At 41.3% G+C, this 23,183-nt stretch overlaps 2 protein-coding genes across 2 annotated transcripts; both read left to right on the plus strand.

Moving 5' to 3' along the window:
• The first annotated feature begins 204 nt into the window (after positions 1–204).
• On the plus strand, positions 205–13,118 carry gxylt2 (glucoside xylosyltransferase 2). Its single transcript, XM_053868292.1, has 7 exons — positions 205–636; positions 6,306–6,504; positions 8,372–8,503; positions 9,352–9,603; positions 9,859–9,982; positions 11,106–11,278; positions 11,896–13,118. Exons 1-7 carry the CDS (start codon positions 368–370, stop codon positions 12,070–12,072), a joined length of 1,326 nt encoding a protein of 441 aa, XP_053724267.1. The 5' UTR covers positions 205–367; the 3' UTR covers positions 12,073–13,118.
• Positions 13,119–14,901: 1,783 nt separating this feature from the next.
• On the plus strand, positions 14,902–21,198 carry ppp4r2b (protein phosphatase 4, regulatory subunit 2b). The gene is made up of 9 exons (XM_053867882.1): positions 14,902–15,063; positions 15,572–15,653; positions 15,725–15,895; positions 17,935–18,028; positions 18,122–18,159; positions 18,231–18,305; positions 18,457–18,600; positions 18,686–19,011; positions 19,883–21,198. Exons 1-9 carry the CDS (start codon positions 15,027–15,029, stop codon positions 20,224–20,226), a joined length of 1,311 nt encoding a protein of 436 aa, XP_053723857.1. The 5' UTR covers positions 14,902–15,026; the 3' UTR covers positions 20,227–21,198.
• The last annotated feature ends 1,985 nt before the right edge of the window (positions 21,199–23,183 follow it).

Here is a 23,183-nt window from a genome sequence, read left to right on the forward strand (position 1 = left end):
AGGGTTGTATGTTCGATGGAATCTTCAGATATTTATTATATTAATATATTTAATGACATTCATTGCAAGTTTTTTTTTAATAATAATACATTTTTAAATATATAGCTTATTACGTATTTGTTACGATCTAACAACGCGTCGCTGCAAGCGTAATTACGGTAGTCCGGGAAAGCCACGCCTCCGCAATGTAAGCTCTCCGGGCGATGAGAAGCTCCTCTCCGCTCCGCATCATCATCATCATCCTCGTCTGCAGACAAATTGCGAGCGGGGAGCGGCGATAAAATGTCATGCTGAGCGGTTGCAAGTCTCTCGCAGACATGTGTGGACTCTCACCTACCTCTTCCAGCCGCAACAAGTCGCCCTCAACATGCGGATCCACCGCAAAGTAGTTGTGATCGCCGTCTGCTTCGGAGTTTTCCTACTTTTGTACTTTTTAGGGGGGAACGCCGCTGACGATCCGCCGCTGAGAGAAGTTGCGCAGGAAGACGAAGAGGAAGATGCCAGAAACAGTTTGCCAGAGGTCGTCGGAGCGAAGTTTGCGAGGAAACCCGTCGCCGGGTTCGGCGTGGAGGATCCCCCCGGGGGTCGCGAAGGAGAGTCGGCCATCGACAGAGGGGCCTTGGTACATGCCAAGAGGTGAGCGGCTACTAGTTTGTCAGTTCGATTGTGTTTTTGTCGCCCTCACCCTTGTTCCCTGGCTGTTTCTGAAGCTAATATCAACACCGTCAATGTCGGTTTGTGACAGTTTGGTCTTGCAGACGTTGTTCTCTTTGCCAGATCTGTGACCCTTCCCAAAAAAAAAGGAAGACGAACTGGCAACAGTGCATTTTCAGGAACAGTTCCATTCTTTGTGGCGCTTGAACCACATATAAAAACAAGCACCATTTGATCCGTGAAGGAATCACCGCTGATGTTATGACTGTAATGAGCCATTGACCTTGGTGAGAATGCTTCTACAGGAGCAGCTCCTTCTTATTTCCTCCCTTTAATTCCTTCCTATTGTCTCTGCCACGCTTCACTTTCCTCTCATGATGCCGGTCCTTTCCAGCAGGCGGTGAACAGAGAACATCTCTGTTCTGAAGGCAGGCTGGAGGTTGGAGACGCTGCCTCACTTGATAACAGCCATCAAAGACTGTGACTTGGCAGAGGACCGTACGCGTCCTCAGGAGCCACACTTCTGAGTGCTTGTGTTTGGTGCTGATAAGAGAGATGGGGGCGGAAGGTGTCACCGGTGGCCGAAAGACACACCAGACTGCCTCCGATGAGGAGGAATATCTGCACAAAGCTGATTAAAAGGAGTTAATTGGGTGTTGTTTCAGGGCTACACAACAGAACTAGAGTTTCATTCAACATGGAAGGCATCAGCTGCAAATGTGTTGCAACATGTGAGCTGGAAAATGGGCTTTTACTTCTTGTGTTTTGGTCTCGCCATGCATTTATTTCATCGCGGATACCACTGATCGCAGACAGTTGTGTTGTCACCTTCGTGGTTGCTGGTTGACCTGGTGTTATTTCAGGCTGTTGCACGTATGTGTGATGTGTAAATCAAAGAGGATGGACTTCCTGGGAAGCATGCGAATAGACAAACAAGCCCATATCAGTTCCTCACGACACATCACACTTCTTCCTGTGGCCCAAAATAGAGAATGTGCGGCCACCCCTCACCCATGATCAACAGCCCACAAAAGCAGGGGTGCTGTAGAGCGAAACAAACACAGCAAATCGGCATTTTATTTTTGGCAATGTAACCTATATGTATGACCAGGTACATGTTCTGGTACATTATGCTGCCTCAAACATTCCCCAACGTTACCTGCTGTTTGACTTCTGCAATGACAGAAACATGAACAGTCAACTTCTGAATTAATGCTACAATCCAGTTACAGTAGCTGCGAATGAGGTCGAGTTCAGTGCGTTCCAGTCTTCAAAGTCAGAAAACAAGATAGTGGTGTTTCCTAAAGCTAATCTTGCACATGCTTTGTCCGGATATAAGCAACTTGCTGACAAATATTGCTCCGTTTGCATCTAGAAATCCCGCAGGATGATGAGGAAACACACATTTGCACAAATTTGTTTCACTGATTCAAAACGTTTGCTTCCTGTTTATGTCCAGGGAGGGCATCTTGGATTCGTACTCGGGGTGGTGAGGATTCTCCCACTTTCTGACCGGGGACTTCTACATCGGGTGACATCACATACTTGTATATATATATGCGAGAGTGTCTTGAGAGACACAGTGGCTCTTGCTTCTCCGTTGGGAACCATAGCTTTAGACCTGGACCAACTTCTGATTTCCATTGTTGTTCCATCAACAATAAAAGGAGTGTTTTGGAGCCACAGCAATGCAATTGAGAACATCCTGCCAGGATTTTATCTGTGAGTTTTCATGTGGCTTCTTAAAATTCTGTTTCTTCTGTCATGGTTCCATAAATGGTATCACTTTTCCATTAATCTTGTTGAGGCTGAGTCACGGTTGCTCTGCAGACATGTCAACAATTTGTCATCTTTTAAGTTGATTGATGCATTGACAACTTTTTATTATCTCGTAGGAATTATGTTGTTGGTTTGTGGTTTTAAGAGAAATGCGCGTATTATTAAACAATAACACTTGACTGATTCTTAATAAAAAAAACCGTACTGTTGCTTTGTTGAGTAAAGAAAATAGAAGCTACAAACAAATGCCAAATACTATTTTTTTTGTTGTCATTAATACATGTTTTTATTAACATATAAGCCTCTGATATTGGTGACACATTTTTGGCTTCAGCTTTAAAGTGATATCAGGAGTAGAGCTGTTTTTCTTTCACTTCTTATGTCAATCTTTTCTTATCTTGTTTATCGCCAGTTTCATCTACCAAGATGAGCTATATCTGAGCAAGTAGTGAAGTATCAAAATAACCATTTGAACGTTTTATAATCGAGGTTTTGTATTGTTTCTGGCTTAAAAATCAGGAACATGTGCTGTGTCCATGAAGTTGGCTAAGAGCGTAACAATGCTTGATTGGGTCCAGACCTTTCTGTTAATGTGACTCATCGTATTCACTGCTGCAAACTTTTTTTCCCTGATTTTTCTTCGGCCTCTTCTCTTTTTTCCTTTTCAAACAGACATGTTTGAAAGTTCCACAGTGCCTTGAGGTCAAATCAAAGCATGTTTGAATGTCAAGTACGGTGGAAACTGTAGACGTTTGTTTGGCAAAATGCATTAAACAGATAGGAAAATTAGAATAGGTGAGAAAAACCAACTTATTTATAGCCTCTCTGTATATTTAAACCGCTTTATGGTTTGATGTCTTGCAGGAGATAAGTGTAATCCTTCAGTCGGCTTGAATTAAGACCTCCAACTCTTGGATTACATCTGTCTTGATGTGCTTTGTGTTGTTGAAAGCTATTCTTTACCTTGTCACTTTGAATAGATCTGCACACCTTATCCACATGCAGGTTTTGAGGGCTAATAAAAATGTCATCTTCCATGCCGAGGACGCCTTTTTGATGGTCGCGCTGTTAAACGCCACTTTGTTCCAGACATGGTAGAAGAGGGTGATGGAGAAGACCGCTGGTTATCTCTGACATACATTGTTCTAAATAACTGTTAAGTGAGTCACAGAGGGTGTGAAGGCAGAAATGGGAAAACAATACTTGGATCGAGTTCAATCCATGTTTGAAAAAAAGTTGCTTACCTTCACAAAGTTTTCTGCCTCTTGTTACTCCTGGGTTTTGTTTTTGTCAGTGTAGATAAATGGAATTTTTAGAAAATGATGATGTGGTTTGAAGAAGTGATAATAGACTTTGGTGTGTCGCTTAATGCTACGCATCATACAATTAAAAATGACAAAAATCAATCCACTTCCATGTTAGCATGGTGACAAACTGTTAATATTTCACTTTTTGTGGTTGCTTCATAAGGGCTCTGCAGTATCTTTCACCTCAAAGTTTAACTCCCAGTCATGATGCTACTTTTTTTGCCATGAGCCAAAACCATTTTTGAGTCTTGAAACTTCTTTTATTGATTTGATTGCATTCTATTTTTATAAAGTCATGTGAAATCCACTCCTGCACGGATGTACACACTGCCATCAGCACTAGCATTCTGATGAATGTTAAGTATCTGAGTTAATGTTCGTGTTCTCTTTCAAACCTTGTTTCACAAGAGTTTCATGTAGAGAAACTGCATAGGATTATTTCCCATCTGAAAAAGATGGGAAGATTCAAACATGATAGAGGAACCAATATGGAGCGGGCCTTGGCTAATTCACCAACAAAGTCCCCTTTCAGATCAACAGAACACACTTGTTCTTTTTGAGTTGAGATGACTGTTTCTCAAATCATTTCATTTCATTTGCAGTGAGACCCAGTGAAAGCGTGAAGCAACTGCACCAGTTATCTCGGCAGCGATAATCGTCTGTGCCATCATGTGTCTTAAATTTGGCATTTGTCTTGTGGCTTTTATTTTAAACATAACCGAACCTGTAAAATGCTTCATGAATTGTAATGATCAGCCGTCTGAAATTAATTGTGGTTGAATTCAAATACCACTCGCCAGTAAGTTGTTAATAAGATTTCACTGTCTCTTTGCTTGTAAAGGTTTCATATTAAAATGCCTGAATTATCGCTGTTTTAAACTCATCGCAGATGGAAACAATATTGAATAGTAAATCCTTTTTTATGTTTGTTGTAGACGGAGTTGAAATGTGTTTTCTATTTAGCTCTGCTGAATGTGCTGCACTCAGTTTATTATTGCTCACATTTTTTGAATTCCCAGTTTTCCCCGTGTTCTTTGCAAACCATTTAATCACAGAGATTTACACACCTTGAGGTATCTTGGCCGACTTTTTAGTGTGGGAATGTTCTTATTTAAAAGTCAGCAATCCAAGTCCTTCATGTGCCCTTTCTGACTGCTTCCAGATGTTAGAAACAGTGCCCAGAGCCAAGGCAGAATCCCTTCAGTCTGTGCTTTCAAAAAGCCGCAATCATTTCTCTCTCTTCCGCTGGAAATCCATTCAGAGCACAGAGGTGATTTCAAGGGCATTATTTTTGACAGAAGGCAACACAACAACCCTGGTGTCGGAGATACGGTTTGAGCGAAATCGGAATGTTTGTTCGACAACCTTGACAGAGCGTTGGCCTTCGAAGCGTGGCAGACAGATTTCTCAGCAGCCTCTCATTTATCCTAATCTGCAGTTCATCATTGTGTCTCAGTCATGCAGAAAACGAAGTGTCACGCTCCAAGACGACTCGGCAACCCACCTGTCAAATTTCACTCTTCTTTCTTATCTGCTGTATTTCATAGACTGTGGGCCACACATGCCATTTGATGCTGAAGAAAGCCTGTTCTGTCATTAAATTGCTCTGTAAAATAGCAACAATAATAAGGATGACAACCAGACAGTGGCTGTGGTGATTGTTTTAATAGGAAGTACAGGCTTTCCAGAGAAAGCAGTGTCTTACATCAGCTAGTGAGTTTCTTGCCTTGCAGCGAAGGAGAAACCTACTGGGAGCTCACAGAGGAAATGTGTGTGCATGTGCTGCGGAGAGCATGTGTTGAGGCCAAATCACCAGTGCACAGGTGTCTGGTTCTTTGAAGGCTGCCTGTCCAGTTTCAGACAGGAAGATGAATGAGGCGGTGACTTCTTGTCGTAACGACTTCAATAATCAACATTTGCCTTTGAAAGGTTCAAGAACTTGCATTTTTTTAATTTCCCATGAAGCAGGTTTAGTCCTGTTGTTTGGTCGCCATAAATACACAACAAATATCTTGTCTCTGGTCTGCATTATGACATCATGGCCTATTGAAATGCCTGCTTAAGATATAAAGGGAATCAGAAATGGATGAACATTGTCATGTCTCACTGTATATTAAGGCCACACTCTCCATCTTGGTAACACTCTTTACGTCTCTAAGAAAGAGAAGAAAAGAGCTGTGACACAACAACGTTATTTCTCAGTGTTAACCGCACAGTCCTGAAGACTCAATAATATACTTTGCGACAAAGACTGTGGGCCATTTGAAATCTGATCAAGGGCTGTTAATGGGGCATCGTACATGACTCATGAACACGGTCAGTCAGAGATTAACTGGCGGATTGTTGATCTGTCTTTCGTCATGAAAATGCCAAAGCTGGTGGAGAAAGAGCTGAGTTAAAAGGCAACGCTCTCGCTCAAATATTGCCCCTGTTTTTGCTGCTGTATCAGTTTGAAATCCGCTCAAAACATTTTCACGCTAATGGACTATTATTTGTGAATGGACGCCACACATCCACATTTGAGCGGACCTGATTTACCAACCTATTCTCCTTTCTTTTGAACAGTAAATCACAAATGAAGGCAGGACGAGCGGTTACCAAGCGAGGCCGGCCTGAGGAAGTCATGCACCTGGCCGTGGTGGCCTGTGGGAATCGTCTGGATGAGACCCTTACCCTGGTGAAGTCAGCCCTCCTGTTCAGCCTCAAGAAGATCAAGTTTCACATTTTTGCCGAAGACCCCTTAACTGCACAATTTAAGGAAAAGGTACGTCGCCTAGAGTGGAGGGATGGTGAAGGCTCAGTGAATGTGTTCCGCTCTAAACGCTTAATGCAGTTTTGTGAACGATCGCCTTTGCTGTGTAAAAGATGGAAGCAGTTTCAACTGCCTCGCCGACCCGCTCCAGTGCGGACGTACAACCCTTTTATCTCAATGCCGGGGAATAATATATCATCAAGACACCTTGCTTCGCTCCGGTGCGTCGCGTCTCTTCAAAGTCACCTCTGCAGGAGAGCCTTGATTTTGATCATTATGGGTTTAAAACAGGCTGTTTTCTCATGGACCTGAAACTGCATCTAACTCAAACATCAGCCTGTGCATGTGTAATGACCACAGTGACCACTCGTAAATCCCAAGGTTCAAGTTTTGGTCTGCTCAGTGAGAGGCTGTTTAGCAGTCCGATCTGTTTTCCCGACCTCATCTGCGCGACAAGCCTGTGCTACAGATAAAGAGCAGGAAAGCTTTACATTGTTCGTTTTAAATGATTGATCGTGTTAGTCTGTAGTGTGTCATTTATTCTCAATAAGCTGAAGCAAAAATTGAAGTGGTTTTAGTGTTTTGTCAACATAAAGATAATCCTGTGGAGCGAAAATAGAAAAATGAGAAGAAACTATCTTATTTAGATGCTATTTTTTATCACCATTATGATGATCAAAATAACTGTCTGAATTATTTGTTATATTATTATGAGGCTTCATGAAACAGCGTCCTCATTTTCAGCGCTCAGTAGGTGGCGCACTTAGTTAGAACATGATGCTTGGCTCCAATCAAACAGTCAAATCCAAAGATTTTAGTGCAAAGATTGGCTTCTTCTGGCCTGTGAAAATGTAGACACTGTTTCAAGAAGCTTCATAAGTGCACCACTATTGAAGTATTGCGCTGAACGTAAGTAAGTAATACAGTCCTTACAACTGTGAGCAAGACTGAGGAGGTTGAAACCCCAGTGCCGATGTTAAAAAGACAACCAAAACAAGTTACACTCAATTTAATATAATCGTCAAAAGCACATTACAACGTATCAATACAACATCTCTCTATTGGTAAAAGTCCAGAAAACCAAATTATTATGCTGTATTGGCAGGCAGCAGAGCCAAGAAACCAAGAATCGTATTTGTTACACAGATGCCTTTCAAGACCCAGAGAATCTGGGACCAGGTGGTTTAAATTGCAGGAGCAGATGATTGAAGATATGTCCCAGCTGTGTGCCATTGATAGAGCTCAACTATAGAGAAACAAGGAAGCGTAAGTGTGAAGGAAACAAAACCTAAATGAAAGCAGATCATCAAAACAACGTTGTGAGATGACAGCCATTTATAGTTTGTAGCTTCGTAGGTTGATGCTGTTATAAGAGTTAAGGTCAACGGACTGTTCTGATCTTTGTCACTTCAGCGCTGAAATGGACGAGCAACCTTTCCAGGGTGTCCCCTGCCCTTCACCCATTGTAGTGGCTGTAGCCGTCTGGCATACTGGGCGTGTTTTTCACAAAACTGCGTGAGGAAACATCACAGCATTTAACAAGTCTTTGCAGATATGAAGCCTGATGTTGTTGCTATTTTACATGAGCACATGCCCTGCACTTGGAGCGACATTTGTGAGCATGTTTCTAACAAAGTTTGGAGTAAATGGAAACTGAAAACCGTCCCTTGGTTGAAGAGACGACGGAGGTTGTCGTTTCATACTTGGAGCAGGAGCAAAAGTTATGTATTCACTCATAATATACAAATTACATGAGTGAATTTACCTCCATTCCAAGAAGAAATTTCTCACTAAGAGTCGACCTTTGTTCTCCTTTTCTTTTTCTGTTCTCTCATTCTGACTTAAAAGATATTAAACTTGAAACTGAATATACTTCCAGCTGGACCAGTGGCCACGTTCTGTCTCCAAAAAGTTCCTGTACGCCCTCTATCCCATCACCTTCTCTGTGGGCGACGCTGAAGAATGGAAGAGGCTCTTCAAACCCTGCGCCGCCCAGCGACTATTCCTCCCCGTAAGTCTCCTCGTCAAGCGATCCAAACAAAGCGTCACAATCATTTACTTTGCACCCAAACCCTCTTTCGCTTCTCTTAATTCAATCTGCCACGTGGATGCAATTCATTACTTGAGCAGTGATTGATTATTTCACAGCTTTTCTGCCACATTGACTCCACAAATAGGCAGCCTCTGGAGAGTCGGAGCAACAATTTCATTAAGTTAAAAGGTTATGTTGCCTATTGATTTTTTTTCTCCCTTTTTCCAATATGATCTGGCTTTTTCACTGTGATGAAAATATCAAAGAGCACGCTGAAGTGTCTGTGTTATTCCCTTTTGCTGAGATCTAATCGATGGACGTTCACAGTCCACAAGAAAAAAATGTTTCCGTTTGGCTGCAACCAAAGAAAATGGTTCAATTTGATGAGTATTCAAGCATAAATCCCAACTCTATTCTATTTACATTTGATAATTGAAACTTCGAATATGGCAGTGCTTCTCAAATATTTTCTGTTGCACCCCCCCAGGAAGAAGTCAACGTTTTGCTCTCTCCGCCGCCTATGTAAATAGTATCATTTGTCTTGTGGCATTATTATAAGAGCACCTCTGCATAACATTGTATCCTTGTTGACCTTTAAGAAAAGAAAAAAGGAAGTCATATAGATCAACTTACAATAGAGAATAACTTTATTAGCAATACACGTTATTCTAGTACGGTAAAAAAGTATGTTCCCAGAGGTCACAAGGTTGGGCCTTGCGATCATTGCTAGTCATATTTTTAAGTTAATTTGTCATTAATTCTGGTTCAGCCTTACTAAATAGTCAAGTCTGTTTTGATCTATCTCATCAACAACGCGGTCCGTACAGGTGATCTTGAAGGATGTGGACTCGCTGCTCTACGTAGACACAGACGTGCTGTTCCTCCGGCCCATGGACGACATCTGGCGCCTCCTGAAGTCCTTCAACAGCACCCAGCTGGCAGCGATGGCTCCAGAGCACGAGGTTCCCAAGATCGGGTGGTACAGCCGCTTTGCCCGCCACCCCTTCTACGGGGTCACAGGAGTCAACTCGGGCGTCATGCTGATGAATCTGACAAGAATACGAAGCACGGTGTTTAAAGTAAGACCGGCAGCTTTCCAGGCTGATCGTACCAAAGCCGATTTCTCTTCCACACTCGCACCGGTGGAGAGCCGGTGCTCTCACTGGGCTTGATTGAAGGGCTTTGCCATTCTTCCATCACACAGCTCTGCCCTCAGAACTCAATTTAGCAGCTCATAACACTGGCAGCATATTAAACTTGAGTCTGGAATTTAAATGCGCTCCCTAGATGTGTTGAGAGGACGTGTTTGTGACTGCCTGCTGTTGGTATTTCAGAACAGTATGATCCCCACCGGCCTGTCATGGGGGGATCTTTTGCATCCACTTTATCAGAAGTACAAGAACCACATCACCTGGGGAGACCAGGACCTCCTGAACATTATCTTTCATTACAACCCAGGTACAGTAACGCTCTTTGATGCCTTGGTTTATTGAATTGTTTCAAACATGCCAGTGTTTCTTGCAAGCCAGACTAGGTATCGAGAGACTTTACTATGATCAATGTGTGTCAACGCGCTTGTAAAATAAATGCAATTTGTTCAGTGAACACATTCACAGGCTATTGCGCTATTACAGCACTCAGCATCGTATATCGTTTTTTTTTTTTTTTTAAGAATAATTAATAATAAGATCATTTTACTGACTTACATTGTTATTTACATTTCAATTGATGAATTAATTCTCGCACACCTGATGATTCTCTCTCACACAAAATATGAAATGTTTTCTTGTCTTCTAACATTTCAAACATTTCTGGAAAAGAACTTGCAGCCTCATAGTGATGTTTTTATTCTATTTATCTATCTATCTAGTGACGGGTTGTCGAAGCTTCATGAAACCTTACTTTCAGGGTTAACTGGGTTGTAAGGTAGTAATAATAATAATAATAATAATAATAATAATAATAAATTGTCTTCTTCAATGGCATCTGGCAACAAGACTAAAGGTGCATTATTGCCACCTACTGGATAGGAGTTAGGATCAGTTGACTATCCAGAGCAGGAAAAACATTAACCATTCACCCATCTTCAATTAACCACCGCTTAGTCCAGTCCAGGGTTACAGGAACAAAACATTCCTCAAGTAACATAAAGTAGTCTCCTATTGCACAAAACACTGTAAAATAAAGACATTAGGGTGATTAGTTGTTCCTCAGTTCCCCAAAAGCTACTCAAGAGATCGATTCTTTTTTTTTTCATTTCTCCTTTTAGTAAATTGTCAATTTATGATGACATAACTGGACACCCTCTGGTGTGCTCTGAAAATGAGAACTCAGCTTCATGAAGCTTCATCACCCCATCTTTACACTCAAGAAAGCTACAGCACCACCCCATGGCCAGTGAGAGTTTTGCTTGAACGCTGACCTCTTCGAAGTGTATTTCTGTGTTTAGTTTCAGAGTTTTTGAAGTGTTTTGTCAATATTTTAAAGTTTAAAAGGCTAATTTTAGGATATACATTGTCGAGGACGTCCTCTTCATCCAGGTTTGGCACTAAGGTCCTATTTTTTTTTGGGCATCCCACAGAGTGCCTCTTTATCTTCCCCTGCCAGTGGAACTATAGACCCGATCACTGCATGTACGGCAGTAACTGTAAGGGAGCTGAGGAGGAGGGGGTGTCCATTCTGCATGGCAATCGCGGGGTGTACCACGACGACAAGCAGCCCGCCTTTAAAGTGGTATATGATGCAATACGTGATGTGAGTATTACATTGGTGTACTTAAGTGTTACAAATGTCTTTGGCTATTCATACAACTGATTGGAGCGTTCCAGAATGTGCTCTCTTTTTTTCTGATCCACCCATCATTTTTCATTTTAGTGCAAACAAGGCCAAAGCAGCAAAAGATATATAACTGACTGGAAGGTTCAGGTGACAGTTATGATACCAGATGTGACCAGATTAAATAACTTTGAAAAGCAACACTTATTTGTGAACAAATTGCAGTCCAAATGATTTTGTTTTTGTCTACTTAATTTTAGATTTAGATTTCAGCTGTAATATTCAGCTCTTTGTTTTTCAAAATACTGTGACTTAAAAGCTGCAGAAGAGCAGCTATAAATACACATCCTCTGATTCTGATTCACAGCTGTCAACTCAGACAATCTGGGTCACTTTGAATTAGGGATGTTTTCAGCAGAAGCATTCCTCGCTGCTCAGTTGAGATAAGCCTCTTAAAGACTGACTGGGTCATAATTTATGATAAATACACGACACTCTACCGCCGCTGAAGGAATTTGTCAATACAAATAGCGAAACAATAGTTTGTTTGTTAGCTTTGGACTCAGAAGTAATTGTGGGTTTCTTTTCATTTTCAGTTTCCTTTTGAGGACAACATGTTCCAGTCACTCTTCTACCCCATCCAGACCAAGTTCCTGGACACTGTCCACACCCTGTGTGGTCGAATTCCTCAGGTTTTTCTCAAGCAGATAGAGAAGACCATGAGGAAAGTGTTTGAGGAGAGAGTGGTTCACCATGTCAGGCCACGGGACTAAGTGGACTTTGGAGTAGAGATGGCCAACTGACACCTCCTGAACCGCTGGGGCTCTGTCCAATATCACTAAAAGGTTCATTACTCGGGCTCTCTGAGGTATTTGTGTCGATCACATGAATCTTACTTGCGTGTCACCTAAGCTTTTGCTTTCCAACCGGTAAAATCAGAATTATGTTGTTGCAAAAGGAACGCATTGACCAAATGAACTCAGAACTCTTTGGTGCAAGATGTGAACCATTATGAACAGAAAAAATACAGCGCTCAAAATGAAGCTTCATCTGCTCAAACACACGCTTCAACCCAGACCATATCAGACACTTCTCACACTTGATTTGGCCCGTTCCGAATCTACCCGCATGGACTCTACCTGACAATGACTGCCAGCTGCCATCTTCTACATTAAAAAATGACATGACACAAGACACTTCCTGGATGATGGTTGTCAAAATAATAATGATAATAATAATAATCATAAGGCTGTGTAGAGAAGCATACAGTGCTGGTCAGTGATGCTGTGGAGTATAAAGAGCCTTATTGCTGTCTTTTATTGAATTTTTACATGTGAAAAATATGACTCCATTTATTCATTCATGTTCACGTTTTGAAGATACACTCAGATGCAATCATCATTTTTCAACCTTCCAGACGTTTAGACCTTGTGAAGCTTCATGAACAACTCTTTAAAGGTGTGAATATTTCACTCGAGTGAAAGAAGAAGCATGCTAAGTGCAGCACAGACCACTTATGGTATTAGGTTAAAAGAAAAGAAAAGTGTAGGGTTTTTTTTATTTTAATATCTCATAGAATACTGAGATGCACTTTCAAAATCAAGTTGACACTTGATCACCTGGGAGACTTTGTGATGTGATTTAAAACCAAAAGTGCTCAAGCTGAGTATGTGCCATATGTTTCGCCTGGAATGATGTGAATGACATGAATGTTCTTGTGTTTTTGTGCATAGCTTGTAATATGTGGGAGATATGGCTGTTTTATGTGTTCGATCCCAGTCATTTTAACTGGAGACCATTCAGTGTGTTTCTAAATAAAGCAATGCAATGTTCACGCTGTGTGGTTGTGATGTAACGGAACTTCATTTGCAGGTGGTGTTGGAAACAAAATTCAAGCCACGGTAAGGTTGGCCACTATAGTTTACTGAACACAAAAAAAAAGAAAAGCGAAGATAATTTCATGTACAGGATACTCCCCCTTTACTACATGTGTCACAGCCTCAAAGTTTAGCAAAATTATATTAAGCCACCATTGGAAAAAAATATAGCAGAAGAGAACATTCTTATGCGGTGACAGTAACAATATTCCTGCCTTCATTATTTGAGACAATAGACATGTTAGAAATTGGAGGTGAACTTCAGTTTCCTGATCTTTCCAGTGGAGTCAAAAAGTAAAATTAAAGTAAATACATTTCCTTACTTTGTTCAGTTGATGCTTTTTCATTGCAGATCGTATTGTTGCTCTTCTCAGGTTCATCATTCTGAAATGCTTTGGGAACATTATCTAAAGTAGTTTTCAATGACAGCATTGAATGAATTGATATCCCCCTTTTTCCTAAAGTGTCACTTTGTTTAATTTTAAATTAGTAATTTAATTTCAGATGTATGATCTAATATATATTTTACCTATATATTTTATGCAGAATAAAACCTGATTAAACTGTTCTCTTGTTAATATTGTTGACTTCTCATAAAAATAAATTTCCTACTTTTGATCTTGTAATTTAATAACCACACATGTTGTCTCATGTATTTATTTTTCATTGCCAACATTCTAAAATAATAATAATAATAACACACTATTAAATGTTTGTCGAGTTTTAATAATCGAAATAAAAATAAAATAAATAAATAAAAAACACAATAATCGAATTAATTACAGGATTTTGTAATAATTAATCTAATTAATCACATTTTTTTGTCATATCTGCTCAAGGTCTCCTGATAAAGAATTTGAGTTATAGGATATTAAAAAAATGTAGTGCATGACTGATCAATTGAATACAGTAAGAAGAGAAGATTTGAAATCCATGAACTGTGCTTGATAAATGAAATCCAAAAGTAAAGGTCAAGCACATCCGCATACCAGTTTGGCCAGGTGCATTATTCAAAAATGTAAAACAAATACAGCAATACAGTTAAATGAATACAATAAAGCCATCTTCAAAAATGTAAAACAAATACAGCAATACAGTGAAATAAATAAAATAAAGCTGTCTTCAAAAAGGTAAAACAAACAGTAATACAGTTAAATAAATACAATAAGGCTGTTTTCAAAAATGTACCGGTAATACAAATACAGCGATTCAGTTAAATAAACAAAATTGTGAAATAAAATAAGGCCGTCTCAAATGGGCATTTAAGCTCAATATAGCAATTCAAAAATGAATAATAGTAGTATAACACGCCTCTAAATGAGGCAAAATGAAGAACCGTTGAGACTCATAATTCATTGCATTAAATTTTTAACGCATTAAAATCACAGCACTAATATATATATATATATATATATATAAATAAATATATATATATATATATATATATATATATATATATATATATATATATATATATATATATATATATATATATATATATATATATATATATATATTTATTTTTTGTGTCGGGACAATAGTGATATTTACTACGTGTGAAAGTTTGATGTCCACGTTAGTCGACACTTGTTGATGAGGTCATTTTCATTTAATCATTCCCAACTTTGCCCTTCAGTTTTGTTCCACCGCTGGTTACATATTGCATTTGTATTGGTCCCACGTAAAGAACAAGCCGAACAGACGTCGCTCTCACGCGCTGCTCGAGTCCCACCAGCTCTGTACCAAAGAGCCGATGCGCGGCCAGTGACCTCACGGCGCCATATTAAAACGGCTCCCTCCTCTTAGCTTAGCCGCCAGTCTGCCTCACATCCACCAAGCTGACGGAGGTTATGATGGAAGTCGACTCGCTTCAAGAGGCACTCAGAGGTCAGCGACTAATGTCTCGATCGATTATATACCTGGTTTTGCCTTACTGCTGTCCTTTAGCGTCTCCGTCATTTTAAAAGAAAAGTATTTGCTAACGCTGCTATGTAGCTGCTAGCTCACCAGCTAACCAGTCGGCTCGCGGAAATAAGAGCATGTGTGTCTTGTACGGTCTATTTTAACCTGGTATTGTGCACATTCTACGTGATGGACGTGTTCACGACTGCTGCTCGGTGGTTAAACCCCGTGGTTCTTGAGCTTTTGGCTGAAGAAGCCGGTGGTAACTGTCTGCCGGCTGCGGCTCGAGCTAACTCCAGATATCAGCCGTGAAGCAGAGTACGTTATGTAAACAGGCGAAACCAATTGTTGTCGGTTTAGACTCTCGCGGCTGCTTCTGTTCACCGTGCAAGTGTGTAGTCGACGTGAAGTTTGCGTATTTAGTGCCGCCAGACTCACCACGGAGACGCACTGTTGGGTGCTACGTGATAATGGTCTGTGGTCTCGTGGGCAGATTTTGACAAGAAGACCAAGAAGGAACCATGTCCACTGCTGGAGCAGTTTCTTTGCCACATTGCCAAAACTGGAGAGACCCTGTAAGTCAACGGCATCAGACTAATGTACACGCGTCACCATGTTGTCTTATTGTGCCTTTGTTCCATTTCAGGGTCCAGTGGTCTCAGTTTAAAAACTACTTCTTGTTTAAGTTGGAGAAGGTGATGGACGACTTCAAAGCATCAGCTCCTGAGCAAAGAGGACCCGCAAATCCCAACGTAGAATCCGTTCCTTTCGAAGACATGAAGGAACGGATCCTGAAGATCGTCAACGGATATAACGGGTAGGTTGCGAACTTGAAAGGCTGTTTCAGTTCTGCGTCTGCGGCGTTTCTAAACTAATTTGAGTCGATACGAAGAAAGGGAATCGTGGGACGTTGTCCTCTTGACGTGATCCGAAATTGCATTTCTGTCTGTGCTAAGAAGAGCACAATTACATCACGTCTCTGTTTTATTTTATTGTCTTTTGCTCCACTGCCATGTTGTAGGCTATTTTATTGGTTTCAAAGTTCAACCTCCGGTAGCGTAAATGTTTATAGTTCTGACACATAAACGTTTTGGCCGCAAGCATGTTCTTAGCTGATGCTGATATTCTCTGAACAATCGTTTAAGTTTTTCATTCATTTGGTAAGATCGCCTGTACTTGATTATGCTTGTAATTTTACTTCTTTTTTAACCCTACAATGACAAAAATTGCTACAGCCATTTTAACTGGAGACCATTAAGCTTGTTTCTAAATGAAGCATGCAATGTTAACACTGGTTGTGATGTAACAGAACTTCATTTGCAGGTGGTATTGGAAACTTCATTCAAGCCACAGTGAGGTTGACCGCTTCAGTTTACTGAACACAGGAAATGTTCAGATAATTTCATGCACATGATACTCCCCTTTTAATAGGTGTGTCTCATTCTCAAAGTTGATCAAAATTACATTTGCTCGCTACTGAAAAAAATTAAGCAGAAAACAACATTCTCACGTGACAACACAAACATGTTCTGGGCTTGATTCTTTGCAAGGGACATGATTTAAATTGGAGATAGACTTCAGGTTCTTGATCTGTCCAATGGAGGCAAAAAGTGAAAGGACCATTGGAACATGTACAGTAGCGCAGTGCCATCAAAAGCAGTTCACATACTCTACATTGAAGTACCTTCTACTGTAATAAGGTACCTTGTGTCCAGGCAGCATCACGGCATTAAGATAAGCCAAGCTGAAGTGAATATGGAGCTTGATGTATTTTCTACTTTACATAAGCATACAGTGGGTGCCTGTAACTTCAATCTGAGCAACATTTATGGGCATGTTTTTGTCAAGGTTTGGAGTAAATGGTTTGAAAACTGGTTGAGGAGACAATGGCGGTTGTAATTTTGTAGCAGAAGCAAAGCAGACCTGGAGAGCGAGCTTGACTCACTCGGGTTCTGAAGAGCAATATTCACTGCCAGATGATGATTGTTCAGTGAGACGGTGAAAGTGAGTGTGTTTGCGTGGCGCTACTCTGGTGCTTGGTTGTGTCTGGGGAACATGGTGGAAGCCCAGTAGCGGGATAAAAGGCAGGTGTTAACGTTCCTGTTGTCAATGATGCCCTGCCATCATTGGTACCTGTGAGATGAAGAGTTTGTTCAATCTCTAAAAGTTATGTAATTCACTACAGCCGCCTGGTGATTATACAAATAAGATGAATGAATTTACTCCCATCACAATCTTTGGATTCACACTGAAGAGTTTTCTCTTTCACGTACGCCTTTATCTCTAACTCTTTTCAAACTACAGCCTTTTGAAATAGTGATTTAGAAGTTATGGGAGGCACTAAAGGACTTGCTGCCGGGCACCTTGTCAGAGAACCATTTTGGCCCACTTTGTTTCTGTGATGTGTAACGCTGCAAGGCACGTAAAGATGCACAAGGGAAGCATATAAACGGCTTGATATTATTTCACTCACCGGTCAGTTGTGGAATGATTCAATCGATGCTGACATTCATGCAGTCATTTCCTCTAATTCAGTTTGAGATACCCACTGTAATTTCGTTTACCTCCATGATGTGTCATCTTCTTATTTCAGTGTTGCCACTTCCTTTGAATATGTTTGCTCGCGTGAAAGTTCATCTTTAACAGATCGTTTCTGTGATGACAATGCGGCTCTTATTCAAGTCGTGACCATGCGCCACGATCGTTTACATGTAGTAGAAAGTATTTCAGTTTTATTTTTCTGTACATCACAGTTTTTTTGCTGACTACATAATGTCCGACGCTGATGGAACCTTTGTCTCTCTTTAAATAATAGTTGAATTGTTGCCAAGTTAATCTCTTTGTCTTGCATTTCAGTATTCCTTTTACAATCCAGCGTCTGTGCGAGTTACTCACAGAACCAAAGAGGAATTACACAGGAACAGATAAATTTCTTCGAGGAGTAGAGAAGGTAATCACTTTTAGGTTTTTTTTCTGGTCACTTGCTCAACATTTTGTCTCTTCTCTAATGTCAATGTTTTTTTTGTGTGTGTGCATATTGCAGAACGTAATGGTGGTCAGCTGTGTTCATCCCAGCTCAGAGTAAGACCTTGTAACACTTGAATAGTTGGTTGAGATTTTTCCATTGATTTAAGTTTTTGTGTTATGTTTAGGAAAAATGGATGCAGTGCAGTGAATAGAATGAATGGAGTCATGCTTCCAGGAAATACATCGGCTTTCACAGAAAGGTTTGTATTTTCTTTCGCTCATGGGCTCAAGGTACTGTAGTATGGAATACTGCGGACAGTCATCCATTTCATTACTCATACTGTGTGGTTGAACTGTTGGACGAAATTCTGAGTACATTCTCACCACTGTCATTGCTGTTTTGTCCTTTAGAAAAGTGAATGGTCCAGGAACTCCACGACCACTGAACCGACCAAAGGTGTCTCTGGCCAACTCTCTCTCAGCTAACGGACTGCCTGACAGCACAGATAACAAAGACGGCATCAACGCAGAGCAAGAGGCAGATAAAGACTCCAGGTATTTCATCTGGAGAAATGTATCCTCAGTTGTCACGGGTATGACTTCTGTTTGTCACTTACTTGTTGGGCTCTGCGTCCGCTAGTGAGCTGTCGGCGTCGGCTGGATCCCTAGGGAGCTCCGTCAAGAACAAACACACAGACACGGAGGAGGACATGGAGGCTGAGCAGCAGGAAGTGAAAAGACTCAAGTTTGGCGAGGAGGATGATGAGGAAGAGGACGAAGAGGAGGAGGACGAGGAGGAGGAGGATGAGGACGAGGAGCAGGATGTGGAGGCACAGAGGTCTGCTTCGCTTGCCACCAACATTTCGAAAGACGCCGAGGCTGAAGCCATGGTCCATGAGGATGAGAAGACCAGCTGTAGCAAAGATGCTGAAGCTTCGAGCAGTGTGACGGTAGCAGAAGACCAAGGTGTGTACTGTGGCGCTTGTCTAGACTGACATTACTCAGGCTTGTCATGCTGATGACATAAGAATTTCAAAACAAGAAATGTCACTTATTGGTGTCAAATATTTATCCTCCACTTCTCAGCAATTTTTAACCTTCTGTATTAAATTATGCCGAGCTCAGCTAGAAAGTGTCACGAGGACAATATGACAAGGTTAAATCTGATCTGAGGCAAAAGGCTTTTGTAGCATTGGTGAGAAACTCTTCCACATCTAGGTTCCCTGGGTGTTGACCCCACTGACCCCACGGCATGACATTAAAAACGTGCTAATTCGATGACACACCAGAGGCTTGGCTGCAGGGAAGAGTATTGCTCATCTCACATATCAAATTTACTGATGTTGGGTCTCTGCCATGCTTTAAAAAAAAAAATAAAAACAATCGTTTCCATGTCACGGAGCCCCTGAAGTGGAAGATTCTTGACTTGAGGTGAAGTCATCACAGCCGATTGTGAAGTTGATATGGTGGCATGTATTTTGGACAAGTCTTTTTTGATTTGGCTTCATTTATTAATATTATTATTATTATGAAATGTTATATGTTATTTATGACAGCATAGGGAATATTAGACGATGAATCCCAACTCTTTCAGTCTTCCTGCTTCAAATGGCAGAAGATTAATTGAAGACTTTGGTGTTGGAAAATAAGTCCAATAAATCAAAGTGAGACTTCAAAATGTACATTTTAGAGAAACTGTTCAATAGTTTGTTTGATGAGGACGGTATGTTAATGGATCCTGACTTCAGTTCTAGATTGTGTTTCAGTGCTCTTAAATGTTTCCCACTAATGTTGCCTTTTTTTTTGCGTACGTCCTTTTGGGATGATTGTTTTTCAGAGCCAACAAGCAGCACACCTCCTGAACCATGTGCAAGCTCGGGCCAGGAGACGGAGCATGCCGAGCGGGAGGTGCCCTGCGGCTCCCAGGAGGACGGCGGTGACATGGACCAGACGGAACAGCAGGCGCCGGCCTGCGTTGTCAAGAGCCCCGAGACCAGCGGGGAAAGCAACAGCGACCCAGTGAGCAGTAGCAGCTCCCATGTCGAGGAGAGCGCGGAAGTGGGCTCAGAAGAGGCGTCTGCGGCCCCCTCCAGCAGTACGACTGAACCTCCTGCCGAGGACGCGGAGGAAAGTTGCGCCTCGAACACTGGGACCACCGAGGAGCCCATGGAGCAGGACTAGCCCACTGAGAGACCATGAACCAGCTCTGATCCCAGTGTGACTCTCGCTGGGAACGAGGATACTGCACCTCAAACACAAGATGAACACCTCATCCCAATTTTGGGTGCCCTGCTCCCTTGAAATGGCCCCCTGCTGGCATTGATGTGGACTTCAAAATAAAATTTGATTTCATTTTTCTTTTTTTAACTGGAATATTTTATTGATCCCCACCCCTCCCACCTTTTTTTCTCCCCCCTCTAAAGATCATATTGTTTCAGCGGCCTTTTGTTTCCTCTGTATGTGGGAGAGCTGCGGTGGTCCTCCTGGTTCACTCACTGCATTTGTACTGGACCCGGACACATTTTTGTACCCTTTAAGCCCGGAACCACGCTTGTAAGGTCCGAGCCATAACAGCCACTTGTTGAAACTGCCTGACAAGCCAAGTGGTGACCTGAGCCCATGATCTCCACCGGCTTCTGGACTAACCCGCTTCGCTCCCACATTCTTCTCAGACGGACGACTTCTCTTTGCGTCTCCTTTTTGTTTAAACCAGCTGTTTTGTTGCCCGACACACTACCGATCCCACCGAACAATGCTATATAACATGCTACCTTGTAGAGGCTCCCTCTGTAAACTGTTATATTTTGGATGCATAAAGGAACCACCATAATTTATGATTTCACTTCACCCAGTTGTTTTTGTTCGCCGGTTGTAGTTTCTGAAAAGACAGCTGAGGACAAAGAGCTGCTTTCTTTGTATCGTGACGTCACCTCGTTGTTTTGCCAGAAGAGTTACTGGGTCGCCACTTCCACACACGTTTCTGCAGCTGTACTTTTTGATATTTAGAATTTTAAATTTCTGTAAAGTAGATTTTTGTAGATTGTAATACGGTAAGTGTTCACTGCCTTTGTGAAAACATATATAATTGTATAATTTCCGTGTATACTCTGGATGCTTTTGCTCTCGATGCGGTATTCAGAAACAGCAATAAATGTTAACATTTTTATCTGCGGTGGTCTTTGTTCATTCCAGTTGCTGATGTTTTCGGAGTCACATTTATGCTGTCGTCACCATCTCAGTTGATCACGAAAAACAAGTGCGCTTCTGAGTGTTCTGACGTCTGAAACAAGGGACCTTCTTTGCTCCAGCAAATTGCCCATCTGAGAGACTCAGGAGCTCTTGCATACTCAATTGACATTTGTACGGCGGAAATCCAAGTGGTTAATCCTCCTCCACAGAGGCGGGTGTCGTGTTAAGAGGGGCAGCCAGTTGTCATTTGGATCTGACCTCTGTGTTTTGAGCATCTGATGATCTGAAGAGCGAGTTGTTGACTCCTCACCTGCGTCCCACTTCACGCTGCTGCTTGTTTATCTGCTGCGCTACACACTCACACCTGCAGCTCTCCTGGGCAGACGGGAATTAAAAGCAGCGATTTGCTCTGTGAAATCGCAACATTCCCCGACTGGTTCCAAGTAATGGCTTCTTCTCTGAGCCTTTGATCACAGAAATGACTATGAAATTAAACCGTTATTCACTTCAACAACCGCTGGATCGGAACGGTTAGAGATGCCTTGAACTGACAGAAACTCCAACCACAGCAGCTCTTCTCAGAGGCAGCAAACCCATGAGAAATATAACGTTTAAGTGGACATGCTCACCTTCCTCAGGCTGGATGCAGGTGAGATGATGGTGGCTACGGAGGTCAGTACGACTTCAAAACTAGTGGGGGACTTGAAATTAAATACAAAGATTGATATTCTATATATTCTATATCAACTCAAATCGAATAATGAATGGTATTAAAAAGAAAAATCACAAATATTTCAAAACAATTGTGCAGAAAATTATGGAAAAGCTCAATGATAAAAAAAAAGTTTGCTCATAAAAAGTTATGCAAAAAACATTGGTGCTACATAAATAAAAAAAAATAGTCAAATGAACCATTGACTACATATAATATTTCGAATTTCATTTTGTACAGTTCATGAAAAACAGGGGTGGGGAGGGTTAACCTTATCATTCATAAAATAATGACGTTACAAACAGTAAGAAGAAAGAAAATGGTTGTGAATACACTAATGCAAGAAGATAAATATTGGCATGACACTTTTAGATGAGATAAGATAAATAATGATTATATATTTAAGAATGCACATTTCATTTTTTTATAAAGTAATTTCAATGTTTTGCACGTTATATTCTTTGTAGTTTTTTTCAATAATCCATTTTTAAAAATTCTTGCAAGAGAAAACAGTGAATATAATCAGATAATATTTTTTAGTGACAAATTGAATAGATTTATGAATTTAACTCGAACAATATTCATGAACTCGCTGGAGATCCGTTTAAACCGTTTTACTAAATTAAAGCCAAATGCAGTTGTTGGTCGTTTAATTTAGTTGAATTCTTGCAATATGTCTGTGGGCCAATAGAGGGCACTCTTTAGTTTCTCAGCCACCTCAACCTTCCCTGCCTCCCTGTGTTGCTCCTGGGGACTGTGAGACTCTAGCAACATTTAAACTCCACTCTGTTGCCTCTATATCTTGAAATGTGACTGCAGACAAGGTGACATCACTATTTTTGAATCTGTTTGTCCTGGTGCCAGTCTGACTGCAGTGTGAGAACTCGATGGATGCTGTGACACATCTTCCCCGCCTCTTCAAACATCACATCTCCACCCACGCGTCTCGTCTCCCTCAAGGTGAAGCGGCTCTCGTGTTGCTCCACGCGACGCCAGCGTCTTCTTGTCTGCCGCTTGTTCTCCACAGATGTGTGACAAGAGTGGATCCAAGGCTGAGTCAATGTCAAGAGGCTCCATTTAGCAACCCACAGGCTCAGACATACTTGAGAGAGTGAGCAACAGGAGCCGCGTTTCTGTCGACAAACTTGCTTCATTTGGAGAACGCTTGTTCGATAAAGGCTCCAGTCGGTTCGCACCACTTTTTTTTTTTTTTTTAAACCAAAACTGTTCTTAAACT

Source organism: Synchiropus splendidus, chromosome 6 (genome assembly GCF_027744825.2).
Source record: "Synchiropus splendidus isolate RoL2022-P1 chromosome 6, RoL_Sspl_1.0, whole genome shotgun sequence".
Taxonomy (NCBI): Eukaryota; Metazoa; Chordata; class Actinopteri; order Syngnathiformes; family Callionymidae; genus Synchiropus; species Synchiropus splendidus.

Coding starts and splice junctions, on each gene's coding strand:
- gxylt2 (XM_053868292.1), top strand. CDS start 368: ATGCGGATCCACCGCAAAGTAGTTGTGATCGCCGTCTGCTTCGGAGTT. Junction 6,505..8,371: donor CTGCACAATTTAAGGAAAAG/GTACGTCGCCTA, acceptor ATATACTTCCAG/CTGGACCAGTGGCCACGTTC. Junction 9,604..9,858: donor TACGAAGCACGGTGTTTAAA/GTAAGACCGGCA, acceptor TTGGTATTTCAG/AACAGTATGATCCCCACCGG.
- ppp4r2b (XM_053867882.1), top strand. CDS start 15,027: ATGATGGAAGTCGACTCGCTTCAAGAGGCACTCAGAG. Junction 15,064..15,571: donor GCTTCAAGAGGCACTCAGAG/GTCAGCGACTAA, acceptor TCTCGTGGGCAG/ATTTTGACAAGAAGACCAAG. Junction 15,654..15,724: donor GCCAAAACTGGAGAGACCCT/GTAAGTCAACGG, acceptor GTTCCATTTCAG/GGTCCAGTGGTCTCAGTTTA.